This window comes from Chrysochloris asiatica, unplaced genomic scaffold (assembly GCF_000296735.1).
Source record: "Chrysochloris asiatica unplaced genomic scaffold, ChrAsi1.0 scaffold00079, whole genome shotgun sequence".
Classification (NCBI taxonomy): domain Eukaryota; kingdom Metazoa; phylum Chordata; class Mammalia; order Afrosoricida; family Chrysochloridae; genus Chrysochloris; species Chrysochloris asiatica.
Window position 1 is genome coordinate 10,765,972 of NW_006408597.1, and position 16,149 is coordinate 10,782,120.

A 16,149-nucleotide genomic window follows, 5' to 3' on the forward strand; every position below is an offset into this window, starting at 1 on the left:
CCACAAAGCCTGTGACACTAAGGGTAAGTAAGACCTCAGGCTCAGACTCAACTAGGGCAGGAGGCCCAGAAAACCCAGCATGGGAACCTCTGAGAACACAAGTCAAGACAAACAGAAAGTAAAGAATCGGAATGGCCATCCGATGCACAGCAGAAGCCCCAGGGAAACACTCTGGGGCCTCACAACTGGTGGATGATCAGGACAAAAAGGGTTTCAATTATAGTAACATGAACTGAGGCTTAGCATCAGTTAGACTTTGAAAGGAAGTTGTCAATGACTTGGAAAGGAAGATAAAAGATCTTTCCTGGAATAACTTTTCAAATAGAAACAGCCACCCAAATCAAGTGATCTGTGAGTATTCTTAAAAGCTCTTTCAAATGCAAAGTAAAAAGGCTGTGACCCATAGGGGCAATGTTGTTAAGTGTCCTCCAGTTGGGTGGACTCATAGGGACCCTGTATAAGTTTTCCCAGACTATAATCATTGTGGGAGCAGATGATTTCTCCTTTAGCCTGTAGAGTGGCTGGTGGGCTCAACAAACTGCTGACCTCGTGGTTGAAGTCCAGTGTTTATCCTATGGAGCAACCATGCTCTCCTTCTAGAACTAACAGTGGGTTAGGATTCTATAAGAACTGGACTCCTAGTGAGGCACTGTAGGAGCAATAGTTCAAACCCACCAGTTGCTCCTTGGAAACCCTATACAGGGCTTCTAAGAGGTGGAACGGACTCAGTGGCAATTAACAAAAACATGGATGATTCAAGAGTCCTCTGAAGTAGGGATCCACACCCTTAGACCCTCATCTCCTGCCCTCAACACAACACTGTCCTGGAGGTATCACGGCCACGCCTCACACAGAACTCCTGGTTATCATGCCTCCTGACCAAGGAACCATGGGGAATGTTTTAAGAGGCAATGCCTAGGAAAATTCCTCCCTGGAACCTGTCCCCAGAAGATGTGGGACCATGGAGATATATTTGGGAGTGTATGGACCCAAGAGCCACAATTACAATAACCCCAGGAACTAAAGGGGATTTAGAAGAGCGGTAACCAGTATCACCCAATACAGAGACAGTAGAGGTGGCTTCAGTTCAGAAGCAAGATTTGTTCTAGAGAAGGAAATACTCAATTTCCAAGAGAAACCTCCAAACCAAAGCAACTTTAGAAGAAAATTCTTCAGAGTCCTGCCTTCAGGCTATTCCTGCAAAAGGAGACAATTCTGCTCAGAAACCAAGTGAAAGGAACCAGAACTGACAGTTTGCTGAGATAATGAGTGAGGAATCACCAAAGGGCTGAGGAGAGATTCTGCAGCGATCAAGGCAAGAGGACAAGCTTTCAAGCACAAAGGGAAAAGATTTGTAGAAATGTGTGCTAACCTTTCCTGTGGATGCTCATATTTTGTATGACCAACAGCAATAACTTTAACTTGTACCATGATTTGTACTATTGTAAATAGATTTGGTTTTAAATTTAAAAAGTTAGTTTTTAAAAGTTCTGGGCTATTATCCTGGGAGTACTCAGCTGTCCCAAACAAAACCCAAGCCAAACTGTTAGCTTGACAGCGTCAATTTAGTTGGTATGTTGTTGAATGCTGAGTCCATTCCGACCCATAGCAACCCTGTATAGGGTTGCCAAGGAGCAGCTGGTGAGTCTGAATCACCAACCTTACAGTTCAAATGGATTTGCAGTCTGACGCATTAACCCACAGTGCCACAGTTGGTATGTTGGTGGTTATGTGCCGTGGAGTCAGTTCCGACTCATAGCGACCCTGTACAGGGTTTCCAAGGCTGTAAATCTTTACAGGAGCAGAAAGCCTCATCTTTCTCCTGCAGAACAGCTGGTAGTTTTGAACTGCTGACCTTAAGGTTCACAGCCCGATTCATAATCACTATGCATCCTCAGTCAAAACCCAGCCCCGGGTTCCTGCTAATAAATAGATGGGCAGGTCGCTCAGACCAAGGACCAGCGGGGCCCCAAGGCTGGGCCTGGGCAGGGCTGGGTACCTAGACAGAGGGGGACTGGCTTCAGAGGCTGATGGCTCAGTGTTCTCGCCACACTCCTCAGAAACCCTATACAGGGTCTATATGGGTCAGAACTGACTCTACGGCACTTAACAACAACTGCCTGGAGGAGAGCCAGGATGGAGCTAATTCGGTCTCCTGTCACATGCCCAACTATCATACCTGAAATCTTCTGTACAAAACTCCCCAGCCCTCACTGAGGACCTCACTGAGGCCCTCACTCAAACCGTGTCCTACAGCTCTGCCCTTCTACTTCAGAAGACATCAAAGTTCCAAATCTAAAAGCAGTCATTGCTGGAAGTACTTCTTTACTTAAAAAAACAAAAACAAAAAAACTACCCAAAGGGACCATGAGTTCCTTGAGGGTAGGAACAGGGTTTCTTTCCCTCTGCAGGAGGGCTTAGCCCTCTGAAGAGTCACAATAGTGAATACAGTGACTGATGACCACATTGATGGAGCCCAAGATAATTATCTAGTCCTAAAAGTACCCAAAAACCTGCATTGGAGCAGGTTCATTCCATAAGGGCTGTTTCTCAAAACTAGTCCCAGCAGACCAGAAACTTTAACACACACAATCTCTCAACGCAGTCTCAATGTAAGAGAGTGGAAAAATAGTAAAAACCCAAACCAACCTGCCAGCCAGAAGTTCAAGAATCAATCACACACCTCAGATACCATACACAGGATGGGTGCACAGAATGCGTGTGCACACACACACACACATGTGCACACATGCATCACACCCAGCTGCTTTCCCAATCCCTTCAAGAGGAGGACAGTGGAGGGGGACAGAGGGCACTACGCCTGGGCTTTGGAAGTCTTCTGATGCTGGCCCCAGCCACAGAGACAGTCAAGACTAGAAAAGCGTCAGGTGGGTGAGGGGAGGTCCTCTTCCTCTATCCAGCCTGCTTAGCTCCAATGAATTGCTCACAGCCTTAGAAGTAGGTGGGGGCAACACTAGGTAAGACCTTTGACTCAGGACATGAGGGGAACCAGTGCCACCACCCAACCCCAGCTAGTTCCCCTTTATGTAACCTTGTCCCTAGGGTGTGGACAAAAGGAGCATGAAATGGTTGCAACAGGGATGAGGGGAAAGGGAGGGGACGTAGGGGTGGTGGGATGAGATCTGGGGAAGCAGGTTGCCTCTCTTTCTCTCTCTCTCTCTCTCTCTCACACACACACACACACATACTCACTCTCTTCCAAACATCAGCCAGGACACAGGGAAGGCTTCAGAGACAAGTTAGGCCAGTGCCAACAGGCATGAAGCCCGCTGTCCTCCTCTTGCCAGGACAGAGTCCCTGAAGGAGAAGGGGAAGAGGGAGGGAGGGAGGGAGGGACCACGGCAGAGAGCTCAGCCCAGCGGTGGTCACAGACAGCAAGTGTAAGTCTCAGGGCCTGCTGCCGCTCATATCCAGGCTGAAAGGTGAGGTGGAGCAGGGCCAGAGGAGGTCAGGAAGAGACAGCCGAAGCAGAGGTGGGACAAAGAGGAAGCAGGAGGCAGGTCAGAAAGGGCTGTCTGGGAGGCCAGGCCACCCAAGTGGGAGCCCTTACTCAGGGCTGCACCAATGAGCCTTGGAAGGAAGATGAGGAGGGTTTAGTAACCCATCCAGGTGGGATTGGCCTGCTTCTAGCCTGCATGGTTCGTCTAATTTTTTAGACATCTCTTCCTCAAGACACTTCTACTGGAAAAATGGCATACTTTTTTTTTTTTTTTGCTGATTTTGTTGCTGTTGTGTGCCATGGAGTCAGTTCTGACTCATAGCAACCCTGCATAGGGTTTCCAAGGTTGTAAATCCCTATGGGAACAGAAAGCCTCATCTTTCTCCCTTGGAGTGGCTGATGGATTTGAACCACTGACAACCTTGCAGTTAATAGCCCAACATGTAATCCACTATGCCACCAGGGCTCCCCTGGTGATTTTAACAATATTCAAACCTTCGATTTCTATGGTGCAAATGGCATGCTGGTGCAGTGTGTAATCGCAGAGCTGGCCACGGCATGCCTGTATGGGGAGGATCAGGAACCGCCTTCCCTGCCCTGCTGCTGGCTAAATTCAAGAGGATGGCCTTGCTCCAGCAGGAACTGGAGATGCTGGAGGGTGCAGTCAGAAGGCAGAGCCCAGAACTGTGCTGCTAGGGGTAAGGACTCTTGGTTCAGGGTTCAGGGAAACTGCAGAGACAGGGGCACCCTTGAGTGTCCTGGCCAAGGTTTAGAATACCCTGTCCTCTTGCAAGAGGGAGAGGGGCTTCTCAGATCCTCCCTTCTGCTTCAGGGGCGACAGCCCCAAGGTGCTACTGCAGGAGTGTCTGGGGAGGCCAGAGGCAGGCCGAGGGTGCAGGGAGGGTGGGCAAGGCCAAGGGAGAGCTCACCTTCTGCGCACCTGAGAAGGCGTGGCAGTGACATGAAACATTAGGTCACATGGCCTTCCCATCCGGCCTTAGCGTGCCTACACATCTGCACAGAGAAGGAGAAGAGGTTGAGAGGATCAAGTAAGCAGCAGCAGCAGCAGCAGCAGCAGCAGCAGCAGCAGCAGCAGCAGCACAGAATAAACCAAAACAGCCATGGTGGACTGAGAAAGAACACAAGACACACGGACAGACAGAAAAGAAGGGAATGAGCAGAACGAGAGAAGATGAGCTGGTGGAAGGAGAGAGGTGGCGGGGCAGATGAGCGTCACTGGACACAGCAGCTGGGGAGGTCAGGGGAGAGGGGGCGCTCTGCGTGAGCACAGGGTCGCCCTGCAGAACAACGCAGGGAAGGCCAAGCCTGAGGCTCTAGGGCCCAGTGGTCTGGACGCTGTACTGCCTCTGTGGTACTGCTGGAGGTGAGGTGTGTGTGTGTGTGTGCACATGTGCTGCCTGAGCTAAAGCTCTAGGGCCCAGTGGTCTGGACGCTGTACTGCCTCTGTGGTCCTGCTGGGGGTGAGAGGTGTGTGTGTGTGTGTGTGTGTGCACATGTGTGTGTGCACGTGTGCTGCCTGAGCTAAAGCTCTAGGGCCTAGTGGTCTGGACACTGTACTGCCTCTGTGGTCCCACTGGGAGTGAGGTGTGTGTGTGTGTGTGTGTGTGTGTGTGTGTGTATGCACATGTGCTGCCTGAGCTAAAGCTCTAGGGTACAGTGGTCTGGACGCTGTACTGCCTCTGTGGTACTGCTGGAGGTGAGAGGTGTGCGTGTGTGTGTGTATGTGTGCATGCAAGCGTGCATGTGTGCTACCTGAGCTAAACCTCTAGCACCCAGTGGTCTGGACGCTGTACTTCCTCTGTGGTCCCATTAGGAGTGCGATGTGTGTGTGTGTGTGTGTGTGTTTGTGTGAGCACATGCACATACATGTGCTGCCTGAGCTAAAGCCTGTCTTTCACCTCAGGCTTCCTTAGCAAAACTGAAGGAGTTTGCCACTAGCCCCATGTCTACTGCTTCCCTCCCCTCCGTGGAGTTGTGCTTATGGCTGGAAAGAGGGGTACACAGAGTATAGAGTGACCATATGGGGACTCTCAGGGAGGGTAGAGAACAAGGCACCAGGCCAGAAGGGGCTGGACCAGTTTGTTAGGTCAGGCCCATCAGTAGGAGAAAGGTGGGGTCGGGGAGTTTTAGGGCACCTATGTGAAATAGGTAAGCGAAGCCAGGAGATGTATCCCTGGGCTGTGAACGTGTCCCCACATACCCAAACCTGCCTCGCCAGGGGAAGCCCTGTAGCTTCACGACAGGTGCCACCACTGCACCTTCCGAGCCTGCAGACCAGCTCAGGCTGATCTCACATAGGCAGCCCTTCCTGCTTACACCAGTCATCTGGGTTCTAGAAGGTGAACTCTCGCCTTTCTCAGAGATGTGGAGAGAGACAAAGAAAGGGTGGAGGGTCAGGGTGGGGGTAGCCAAACAAGAACACACGCCACTGTGGACCAGCTGCTACCTCGACCATCCAGGTAACTGTCATTGGGGGTGGTAGGAAGCGGGCAGAGGGCATGTTTGGGATCTGGCATAAGGTGTGCTGGATATGGAAGGAGCTGGGGACCCCAGGTACCTTCTGGGCTCCAGAGAAGGCGTGGTAGAAGCTAGACACATAAGTCATGATGGCCTTCTCGTCTGGTCGGGCTGTTCCAACAATGTCTGCAAAAAAAATATATAATATATATAAATCTGGAGTTAAAGGAGTTAAAGCCAGCTTGTGAACATAGATTCACTTCCCTCCTGACTTGATGTGAAAGGAAAGAAGGTCATGAAATCACAAAGGCTTCTGGCCAACAAGCAAAGCCTGAATCTAGCCAGTCTCCAGCACCAACGTCCATTCACAGGACAATGTAGTTAAAGGAGCAGGTTGAAAAGACATGCCCAAGGGAGCAAATGGCACAAGAAACAGCCTATGGGACAGCTGACCCATTGACTGCAAGTTCAGCGGAAGGAGAGAGAAGAGAAGGGCCATAGATTAGAAAAAACTTAAATAGAACCACCAAATGCTGTGTGGAGAGTTTGTTTGGAACCTGATAAAAACCAACCAATCCTAAAAGGACATCTGAAGACAACTAGAGAAATTTCCTTATGAATTGGGCAGTAGATGTATCAAACAATTATTATTAAGTTGTTAGGTGTGAAAATTCTTTCATTGCTGTAAGAAAACACTCATTTTTTATTTTCATGCAACGCAGCTTTTAGTAGGGGAGACAGAAATGGCATGTCCAAGAGCAAGAACGTGCTAAGGTAACACAGGAAAGCAGGAGGAGACAGAAGTGTCCCAGCAGGGGTGACACTGATCTGGGGAGAGCTTCATGGGGAGTTGACATTGAAAAGAAGGGGCCTCTTCTGCATATGGGGGTATTCATAGTATACAAACTCATGGGATGATGTATGCGGAAGTGTGCCAACAGAGACCGAGCCTCGTGCCTTTGTCTTCTAAAATTGGGGTCCATACAATCTACTCTGAGCAACCTCAAGGTTGTGGCCCTGGTGGTGGCTTTGGGGATGGTCTTTCCTGTTATGCACGTCCTGGGGTTGAGCTTCTGGGTCATCCCTCCCCACCCTCCAAAAATGATACTGGGAGGTTGGAGGAAGCGCCAATAGGCAAGGCCTGTGATGGACAGGTGTCACTCTTCCTATGTTCTGTGGCTTTGGTGATAAGCTGGTCTTCAGGCAGGAGATGAAAGAAGTCACGGACAGCTCCTCGTGGGAAGGAGGAGAGGTGGTATGGGAGAAGCAAAAGCTAGTTTCTAATCACACTCAGTGGTTATAATGTATTGCTGTTGCCAGGCTTTTTAACAATTATCCTAAGTGTGAAAAGATCTATACATTTAAGGTATATATTTTTAAAATACACAGGGGTGAGGAGAAACAAAAGGAAATGAAATTAGAGAAAATGTGATACAAATTCCAATCATTGTTCTATCTGGATAGTGGAAATATAGAGATTCATTAAACTCTTCTCTGTTTTTGTACCTGAAAAATCTCTGGAAATTTGAAATTAAAAATCCATTAGCAGTGGAAAAGTTGGGAGTGGAGGAGAAGGGTACAGGTCTTGGGCACCACCATAGCCCCTTCCTACTACCCACAGTCCCTTCCCAACTCCTCCTGAGCAGCCATATTCCAAAGTGGTGCCTGAACAGTTAGGCCCAAGAGGGCAAGCAAGGAAAAGAATCCATGGCAAGCAGGCTGGGCCACGGGGGAGTACAGAGGTGGAAACAAGACTGAGACATCCCAGCTTTCAGATACACAACACCCCTCCCAACCCCACCCCACCCCTACTTCATGGCACCCAAGCCCACATAATTTCTGGATACATTCCACCTCTGCTCACCCATCAGAGAGTCTCTGCTTGGTGAAAGGTAAAAAGCTGGGTTTTGTGGCCAGGATGAGCTGAGTTTCCAACCGAGGGCCACATCTTTTGTAAAGATGATATTGTGTCTAACCCTGTACCTGTCCCTACTAAGGTGACCCACTACAAGGTCCCAGATACACAGAGAGAAGTCAGTACTAACATTGGCTCCATCCTTCCTTCCCCTGCACGGGAACCGCTTTTTCTGGCTGGGATCTGCTGATCAAGCAGGTCTAAGTATGAAACTCGGGGATAGGGTGGGCGTGGGGGCACATCAGAAGAGTCTAGCCATGGCTCTGAGACCCCTCCTCAGAAGGCAGAGGGAGAATATGAGCCCACGAGGTGAACAAATACCACCTCCCGCCCCCGTCACAGCTAAATGAAGCAGTCTACACACCACCCTAAAGCTCAAGGGGTGAGGGCAGAACACCTCTCAGAAAAGACTCATACACATGCTGAGCAGGAGCTGGCCAATGAGGAAGACCACCCCACCCCAGAACCCTGACTCTAAGACAAAGGTTAAGAACCACCTTCAGGCAACCAATGCACAAACAGACTGCAAGGCCCTTTTCAATCAATGTCAGCTGTCCTCCCTCCAAGCCTCAGGAGACTCCAGTGTCCCTGGCAGGCAGGCAATGCCCAGGATCCTCTCAAATGAGGTCCCAGAATATCAGGCCTTCTCCCTTTCTGCCTTGGGGTGCTGGGTACCACCCTCTGTAAGCTGGAGGCCCTTCTACCTTCAGCATCCAGCATCTTGGGGATGTCCAGGTACTTTTCCGCCACATCGAAGGCTGTGTTCAAATTTGTGAGTGGGTCATCCTAGAGAGAGAAGAAGTGGGGAGTGTTATAAGGTGAGAATTGTCCTGAGGTGACCACCAGACTGGAGGGCAGAAAGGATTCTGACAACAGCCTCCTGGTTCCATGCTCAGGAACAGCTCTGGTACGGAGGGTTGGCAGCAGGGCGACAGGCTGGGGGTTTAGAATGCCATCTTATCCCCTCAAAACTCAGCCTGTCAGAAGAAATGAGGTGAAGGATATTGGCCTGGGCACACTCTGTCTCCAGCCAGGTAGGACTCATGGGTAAGTAAGCTGACATTAGTCTCCCATCTGTAACTCCAGAGAGGAGTGTCTAAGGCCCTCTGGCTCATATTCCATGGAATGCTGACGTTCCTCCAAGCAGCCACAGCCTTTTGCCTATTCTGACTGCTCCTTCCTTCTCAAGAAAATAGTAACACCAGGGAGGTATGCTCTCCTAGACCAATCACCCATACAAGATCAAAAGGGCAGTATTTGCTCTGGGATAACACTCAGAACATAGGAAGGGAAACAGAAAAGGAGGTAAGGAAGCAGGAGACACAGGGAGGAAGCAGAAGGAGCGCTGTTGCATTGTGAAGACTGCAATCAATGTTACGAAACAAAATGTGTATGAAGTGTTGAACAGAAATGTGTATGAATTGTTGGATAGAAATGTGTATGAATTGTTGGATAGAAATGTGTATGAATTGTTGGATAGAAATGTATATGAATTGTTAGATAGAAATTGTCGTCTATGAATTGTTGAATAAAAATGTGTATGAATTGTTGAATAGAAAACCATTTGCTCTGAAGACTTCCACCCAATCCCCAATACAATTTTTTAAGAAGAAAGAATGGAAACATGGTAGGGGAGATCCCTGCTGAATCTCCACTTTTCTGGGCTCCCTAGACGGACTATATGTAGCAAGCTGGGTTTAATCAGCTCAGGACTCAGTTTCCCCACTTGCTAAAGTGAGAATTATAGGGTAACAAAAGGTTAAATGCAGTATTTTCAGATACTTTCAGGAGGAAATTACTCAAAACAGACAAGGTAGAGTCCTTCTGGGGAAGTCTTCAGCAGCAGTCATGATGGTAATGACGTTGTCAAGCAGAGAATATCATGTCTGTCCAGGGCCATGAACTGTTGCTGTCAGTCCTAGGCCCAGTGCACACACCGTGTTTGTGTAATTCTCAGGAGGCCCCCGACCCCACCCCAAGGCCTGTGGAGGAAACTAGAGCATCCCAAGTCCTCATCAGCGCCCTTGGGCTTTGGGGGGAGGTGGGGGAGACTTAGCCACAGAGAAACAGGGAGAAACAGGAATAAGTCAAAAGACACAGCAGGGCAGAGTGGAGAGGGGGCTAGCTGTCATCAAAGCCCCCTGGACTCTCACCTCCCAAGTGGCTAAGGGTCCTTGAGTCTTTCGTGGGAGTCAGGAGTAGAGAGATGACCACAGAGCCCTAGCCAGTACACCTGGGCAGGGATGCGCGCACCTGCACATCAGTCACTAGAGGGCAGCAACAGTATGAGGAACCCAATGCCTTTAGCCACTTAGAGTTCCCAGCTGGGCCCAGCTTGATTTGGCCACACAGCTCTCAAGAAGGGGGGGAGTAGTTCTCAAACTGTTTTTCTGTAAAGCAACTGAGTTAGAGGGATGTTTCCTGCCCCTGATCCCGACCCCGCCTATGGGAGGGGCTGGCCTGTCTCCTATCCTTACAGTCCTTGGCACCTCTGGCAGCTTCTCTCTGTTCTGTACATGGACTTTGCAGGGAGATGGAACTTCAGCCCTGAGGTTCGGGCTAGACCTGGGGTAGCTGGATTTGCTCCCTCACAAATCCATCCTGACAGCTAACTGGTGGGCCTGACATGAGTTGCTAGAACAAGTACTGTACCAGCCCTTCTCGAAGGCACAGTGAGCTGGGAATTCTTCCCTGAACTCTCTGCTCCCCAAGGGTCAGGTGAAGTGGAGAAACACAATGCAGGTTATTTCCAGAGGCCTCCTGCCAAAAGATCTAGGCTGAGACAGGCACCATTCCAAACTGGACACTGGGAAAGGGACAATGGTCAGAGTGGCCTGGGGCAGGGCTCTTGGTATGGTTTGAATTGTATCCCTAGCAAACAGTTACATCGAAGGCTTAACCGCTATAACTGAATCTGACTCTATTTGGAAATGGGGGCTTGATTTTGTTATGAGGTCATACTGGAGAAGGTGGGCCCTAAACCTAATCCCTTCTGATTAGTGTCTTATAAAAAGAACAGAGGCACACGGGGAAGCACACCACAGGTGCATCTCTATGCAGCTAAGGACTGCCTACAGTCACCAGAAACTCGGAGAGGGTCACATGTAAGAGTTGATATGGCAGAGACCCTGGCTTGAACTTTTAGCCTCCAAAACGTGAGAAATAAATGCCTGCTCTTTAAAGCTACCCCTTTATAGTATTTTTTGGTTATAACAGCACTAGGAATCTGACACTTCTGGGATCTAGGCTGGTGTCCTTTAACCAACCCAGACACCAAAAACCACCAGGAAGCTAAATGTACAGCTCCCACTACCTTATCTGCCCCTAACACACACACCCAGGCTTAAGAAGCAAACAGCATCCTCATGCCAAAAGCTTAATTAAATTACTTTCCATCAAGTCAAATTAGAGTCATAGTGACTCCGTGTGTGTTCCATAGGATTCCTAGTGGCTGGTTTTTATGTGGATTACCAGGCCTTTCTTCCTAGGTACCTCTGGGTGGGCTTGAATTGCCAACCTTTTGGTTATCAGCCAAGATAGCTGTTTATACCACAAAAGGACTGCAAATGAAACCTAGCCATATCAACAGAAAATCATATAGCCAACCACGAACAACGAAGGAAACCAAATACTTGGTGGTGACCAGCCAGCATGGCAGAACAAGTTAGGGAAAGGGAGTGGATAAAATGTCTCTTAACATAAGCAAACTTGTAAAAGATGAAAGCAAGACATCTACTTTATAAGACCCAGAAAAAAGGAAAAACTTTGCTCTATTAACTCACCGTCCTAACAAACTTCCTCCCACAGTTGTGTTGTTGGATATGAGTATCTGAAATAGCCCGCCTGAAGACTTACCTCTGCTCTTTAAATGGAGCTGTGTGTCCCTGAGTTCACCCACTCACAAGACACCAGTAGATGTAGGGTGAGCACACGTACCTTCCGGAGCTTCCCGTAGTCAATCAGTTCTGGTCGGTGTCGGTGAATCAAAGCACAGAAGCCAAGGCCGTCTTTCCAGCTGCCCGGGAGAAAGAAGGTGGGCAAGCTGGTGAGTGAGGCTGAAAGGGGAGCCCAGGACAGGGGCCTCTCAGGGAGCCAGGAAGTCCCTTCAACATGTTGCCAATGAGAACTAACTAAGGACAAAGCACTAAGCACGGGTCTCCTTGTTCCCAGAGACAAGAAGCTGGGGGAAGACAGATGGGAAGGACTATTCCTTCCTGTTACGGACCTAGGCAATGATGGAGTCAACAATAAGTGGAGGGTTGGGTAGCTGGTCTCTGCCCCTTCCCTCATCGGGTCTGTTCCAGTTGGAACTTCCCACACACTCTCCTTGTAGGATCTTCCCAATTGCATAAGTACCACACAATGATGTATAAGGCAGTAGCTGTGTGTTCAGGACAGCTGGAAGCAGTGGGGTGGGATTCTAATGGATAATGATATCTGCTTCATACCACAAGACTGACCTAGTCAGCAGGGTCTGGAGGCTCCTGGGGAAGGCAGCTAGGTTCTGCAAGAGCCCCTCTGCCCAAGGACACTCACCTTATGTGGAAGTTCTGGATGTTGACATTTTTGTAAGGGGCTGTCTTTCTCTGACACCACAAGAGTAGCCCTTCCTTTGCCGAGGTCTCTGTGGAGAAGGGACAGTCAGAAAGGTCAGTGGAGGGATGCCCATAGAGACCTATGCTTTCCCCCAGCGGTCCACACAGGGGCCCTGCTGCTACCAAGGAGTGGAGAAACCACAGTCATCAAATCCATTTCTTTGACAAAGTTTGGAAAGTTTTTGTGAAACTAAAAGCCAACTAGGAAGTCTTTCAGAAAGCAAGATGGATTTCACATTTAAATTCAAACTTGCAGAATGTCTCCCAGACCTCCTTTCTTAATGAAATGCTGTTGCTGTGAAGGACTGTGGAACTGGTTCCAACTCATAGCGACCCTGTACAGGGTTTCTGAGAAGCAGCTGTTGGGTTTGAACAGCCAACCTTGTGGCTCGCAGTCTAGTACTGACCCTACAGTGCCACACCAGGAGTCCAGTGAGATGGTAGGGATACAAAATAAGTTGGCCACCTGTGTCAGGTCGCCATATTGGAGAAAAAGGTTTTATTGGAATGTGAAGTCTATAAAGTTGAGGAATCTCCAGAGAGGGGCACTTCCTTCCTGGGCAGTATATGGGAAGAAGGCGGAGGACTCCTAGGCATATTTTGTTTCATCTGAAACATGGGTTTTCCTGATACTTAATATAGGGGTGGATCCAGCTCTCTGTGAAGTGGTCATGTGTCATGGGCAATAAGGCAGCATTAGCCAGCAAGGGGCTCTCCTCATCAAAGGTCTGCACATCACATTTCTCTCCTGAGTTCATGTCCCTGAGATGAAGATACTAGCAAAGTGCGTCCATGAAGACCTCACTTAACGCTCAACTCACAAAACAGATGTTCTAAATGACTTTAAATAATCCCTATGAAGATAATGTAACAATTCAAGACAAAAGTAAATAACAAAGCTAATGTTCATTATGTCAAGAGTAATGTCAACTTCTGGAGTCCTGGTGTGGCGCTGTGGGTTAATGTGCCAGACTGCAAAGCTGTTTGAACTCCAAGGTCAGTGGTTCAAGCTTACCAGTTGCTCCTTGGAAACCCTACACTGGGTCACTATGGGTTGGAATCGACTTGATAGCACTTAACAACAAAAACAGCAACAATGTCAATTTCTACTCTTAGTTCAAGCTCTTCCTCGGCTACATTACAAAATAAAAACACAAACAGTTTAATCAGAGCTGACAAGAAGTCAAAGCTGTCAAGGAGATTATGTGAAAAACAAATTTAGATCCATTATTATTACCAAGAATTGGGTTCTAAGGGACTCCTGTGGCCCTTTCAAATACCAAGTCTCTATAACTTGGACTTTGACCTTCACCTTGCCCTACACTACCACCAAGTATTAAACTAAAACTGCCCTAAACAAATAAAATGTAACCTACATTGTTCTCATTTTTAAATGACTTCAAATAAAAAATACACAAGGGTGAGTCAAAAATGATCTGTACTCTGGTTATATTAAAATTCCCGTCCATAGCTGATGACATTAAGCGTGCACGTGAAATGATTCTGTAGAATAGATGGTAAATCAGCCATGGATAGCCTTTGAAATAACCCACGAGAGACTTGGATTTTGAAAAGTTTGTGTGAGATGGGTACCAAAACAATTCACGGAGGAGCATAAACAGAAGCGTTTGGAAACGTGCAAATCAAATTTGGACTAATATTTGAAAAAAGGTAAAAGTTCCTTAAAAAAATCGTTGACGAGACATGGATTCATCACTATGAGCCTGAAAGTGAACGGCAGGATATGGAATGGAAACATCCTCAACTGCTGACCAAGAAAAATGCAAAAGTCAACCACCAGCTGGAAAATCAATGCTTACAGTTTTCTGATAGTCTCAAGGGAAACTAGACAATGAATAAGTAAGACAGGAGAAGAATTGATGCATTTGAAATTATGGTATTGTAGAAAAATATTATAAAAGTACTATGGACTGCCAGAAGTTAACAACAGGTCTGGATTGGAAGAAGTACAGCCAGTATGCTCCTTGGAAGTCAGATGGCCAGACTTCATCTCTCATACTTTGGATAAATTATCAGGAGAGACCAATCCTTGGTGGAGGACATCATGCTTTGTAAAGTGTTGTTGTTGTTGTTAAGTGCCGTTGAGTCAGTTCCATAGCGGTTTCCTAAGAGCGGCTGGTGAGCTTGAACTTCCAACCTTGCAGCCCAAACCTACTTTGCAGTCCAGCACATTAAACCACAGTGAAAAGAGGATGACCCCCAAAGATGGACTGACATGCTGGCAGCAGCAATGGCTCAGATGTAACAACCCATGTGAGGTCAGCGCAGGACTGGGCAGCATTTCGTTCATAGGGTAGCTATGAGTCGGAACTGACTTAACAACAGCTCGTCTTTTTAATGTTTATTTTCGTAAGTGTGTCTTATGTGTACAAAGGGACTTTAAAATGTCCACGGAAAATGTCATTAAAATACAATGGAATTCTTCCACAAACTTTCACAAGACCCCTGGGTAATTGTTGTTAAGAGGTGTCATGTGTCAGAGTAGAACTGCCCCATAGTTTTCTAGGCTATCATTTTAACAAGAGCAAATCACCAGCTCTTTTCTCCAAAAGAGCCACTGGGTAGGTTCCAATGGCCAAACTTTTGGTTAGCAGCTGAACACTTAATCATTGTGCCACCAGGAACCCTAATAATAAATATGTTGCTGTTGTTATTATTCCTAAGTGCCATCAAGTTGGTTATAACTCATACCAACCCTGTATAGGGTTTCTGAGGAGTGGTTGGTGAGATGAAAGCGTATTTGTAATAAAAGGACAAATGCTATATGATCCTGCTTATATGAAATGCCTAGAATAGGTAAATGTATAGAATGCAAAGTTTATTAGTGGTTATTAGGGTTGTAAGAGAGAAGGAACGAGGGGCACTGAGCGTCTATGATGGGGAAATTTGGAAACTGATGGGATGCTGGTTTAGTAATACGATGAATGTAATTAATCTTACCTATACCACTGAATGGTATATGTACAAAAATGTTGCAGAGGTAAATTTCACAATTAAAAATTAAAATTAAAACAATATTTAACTTACATTACCAAAAACATTCTGAGCAATCATTGCCCTGGACTATAGTGGCCTCTTGTCAACCTGTGAAGATGTCACCAGAGGGTGCTAGAGAGTAAAGCGGAGGACCCGGGGATCCCCATCTCTCCCTGCACTCCCTCTCATCTGGTATTTCCCTAAACTTTCTAGTTAACAACCCAAGAGCCCAATACACTTCCCTATCACAGTCTCCTTGGTGTTCTCAAGGTGGGAATTTCCCTGGGGCCAACATGTCTGTGTACCTCAAACAGTTGGTACTTCTCTCTACAGGCAAGAAGGGAGGGCAGAAGCCATGACCCAGGGGCCATGACCCCAGGTAGAGAAGCTGCTGGATGAAGCCCAGGAAGAGTAAAGCAGAAGACCTACCTTCCACGGAAATGTCTTGGATGGCAAAGCGAAGGATGATGGTCCAGATCATGCCCAGCGTCATCTTCACGTTCCCATCCACGATTTCTACAGAAACACCAGCAGAACACGTTAGGGTGGGCTTTAGCAGAGACACAGGCAGACTTCCCTGAGGCTCCACTTGAGGAGGGGAGTAAACAAGTTAGTGTGGGCGGACAGACACAAGCTTCTGTCAAGGGCGATGGAAACGTTCAGGAAAGATGATGAAGAAGCTTAATATCGCTGAACTGCATGCG

The 16,149-nt window shown here is 47.7% G+C and overlaps 1 protein-coding gene across 3 annotated transcripts in view; it reads right to left on the reverse strand.

Annotated features, from left to right (window-relative positions):
• The window catches only part of LOC102818400 (alpha-actinin-1-like), a 124,538-nt gene that overhangs the window by 22,210 nt on the left and 86,179 nt on the right, over positions 1-16,149 (reverse strand). For all 3 annotated transcript variants that reach the window (XM_006865576.1, XM_006865575.1, XM_006865574.1), the window contains exons 4-8: positions 15,875-15,961; positions 12,390-12,477; positions 11,790-11,868; positions 8,558-8,639; positions 6,039-6,124 (exon numbers count right to left, since the gene is read on the reverse strand). In XM_006865576.1, the coding sequence (XP_006865638.1) occupies positions 6,039-6,124; positions 8,558-8,639; positions 11,790-11,868; positions 12,390-12,477; positions 15,875-15,961 (422 nt within the window). The remainder of the gene's footprint in view (positions 1-6,038; positions 6,125-8,557; positions 8,640-11,789; positions 11,869-12,389; positions 12,478-15,874; positions 15,962-16,149) is intronic.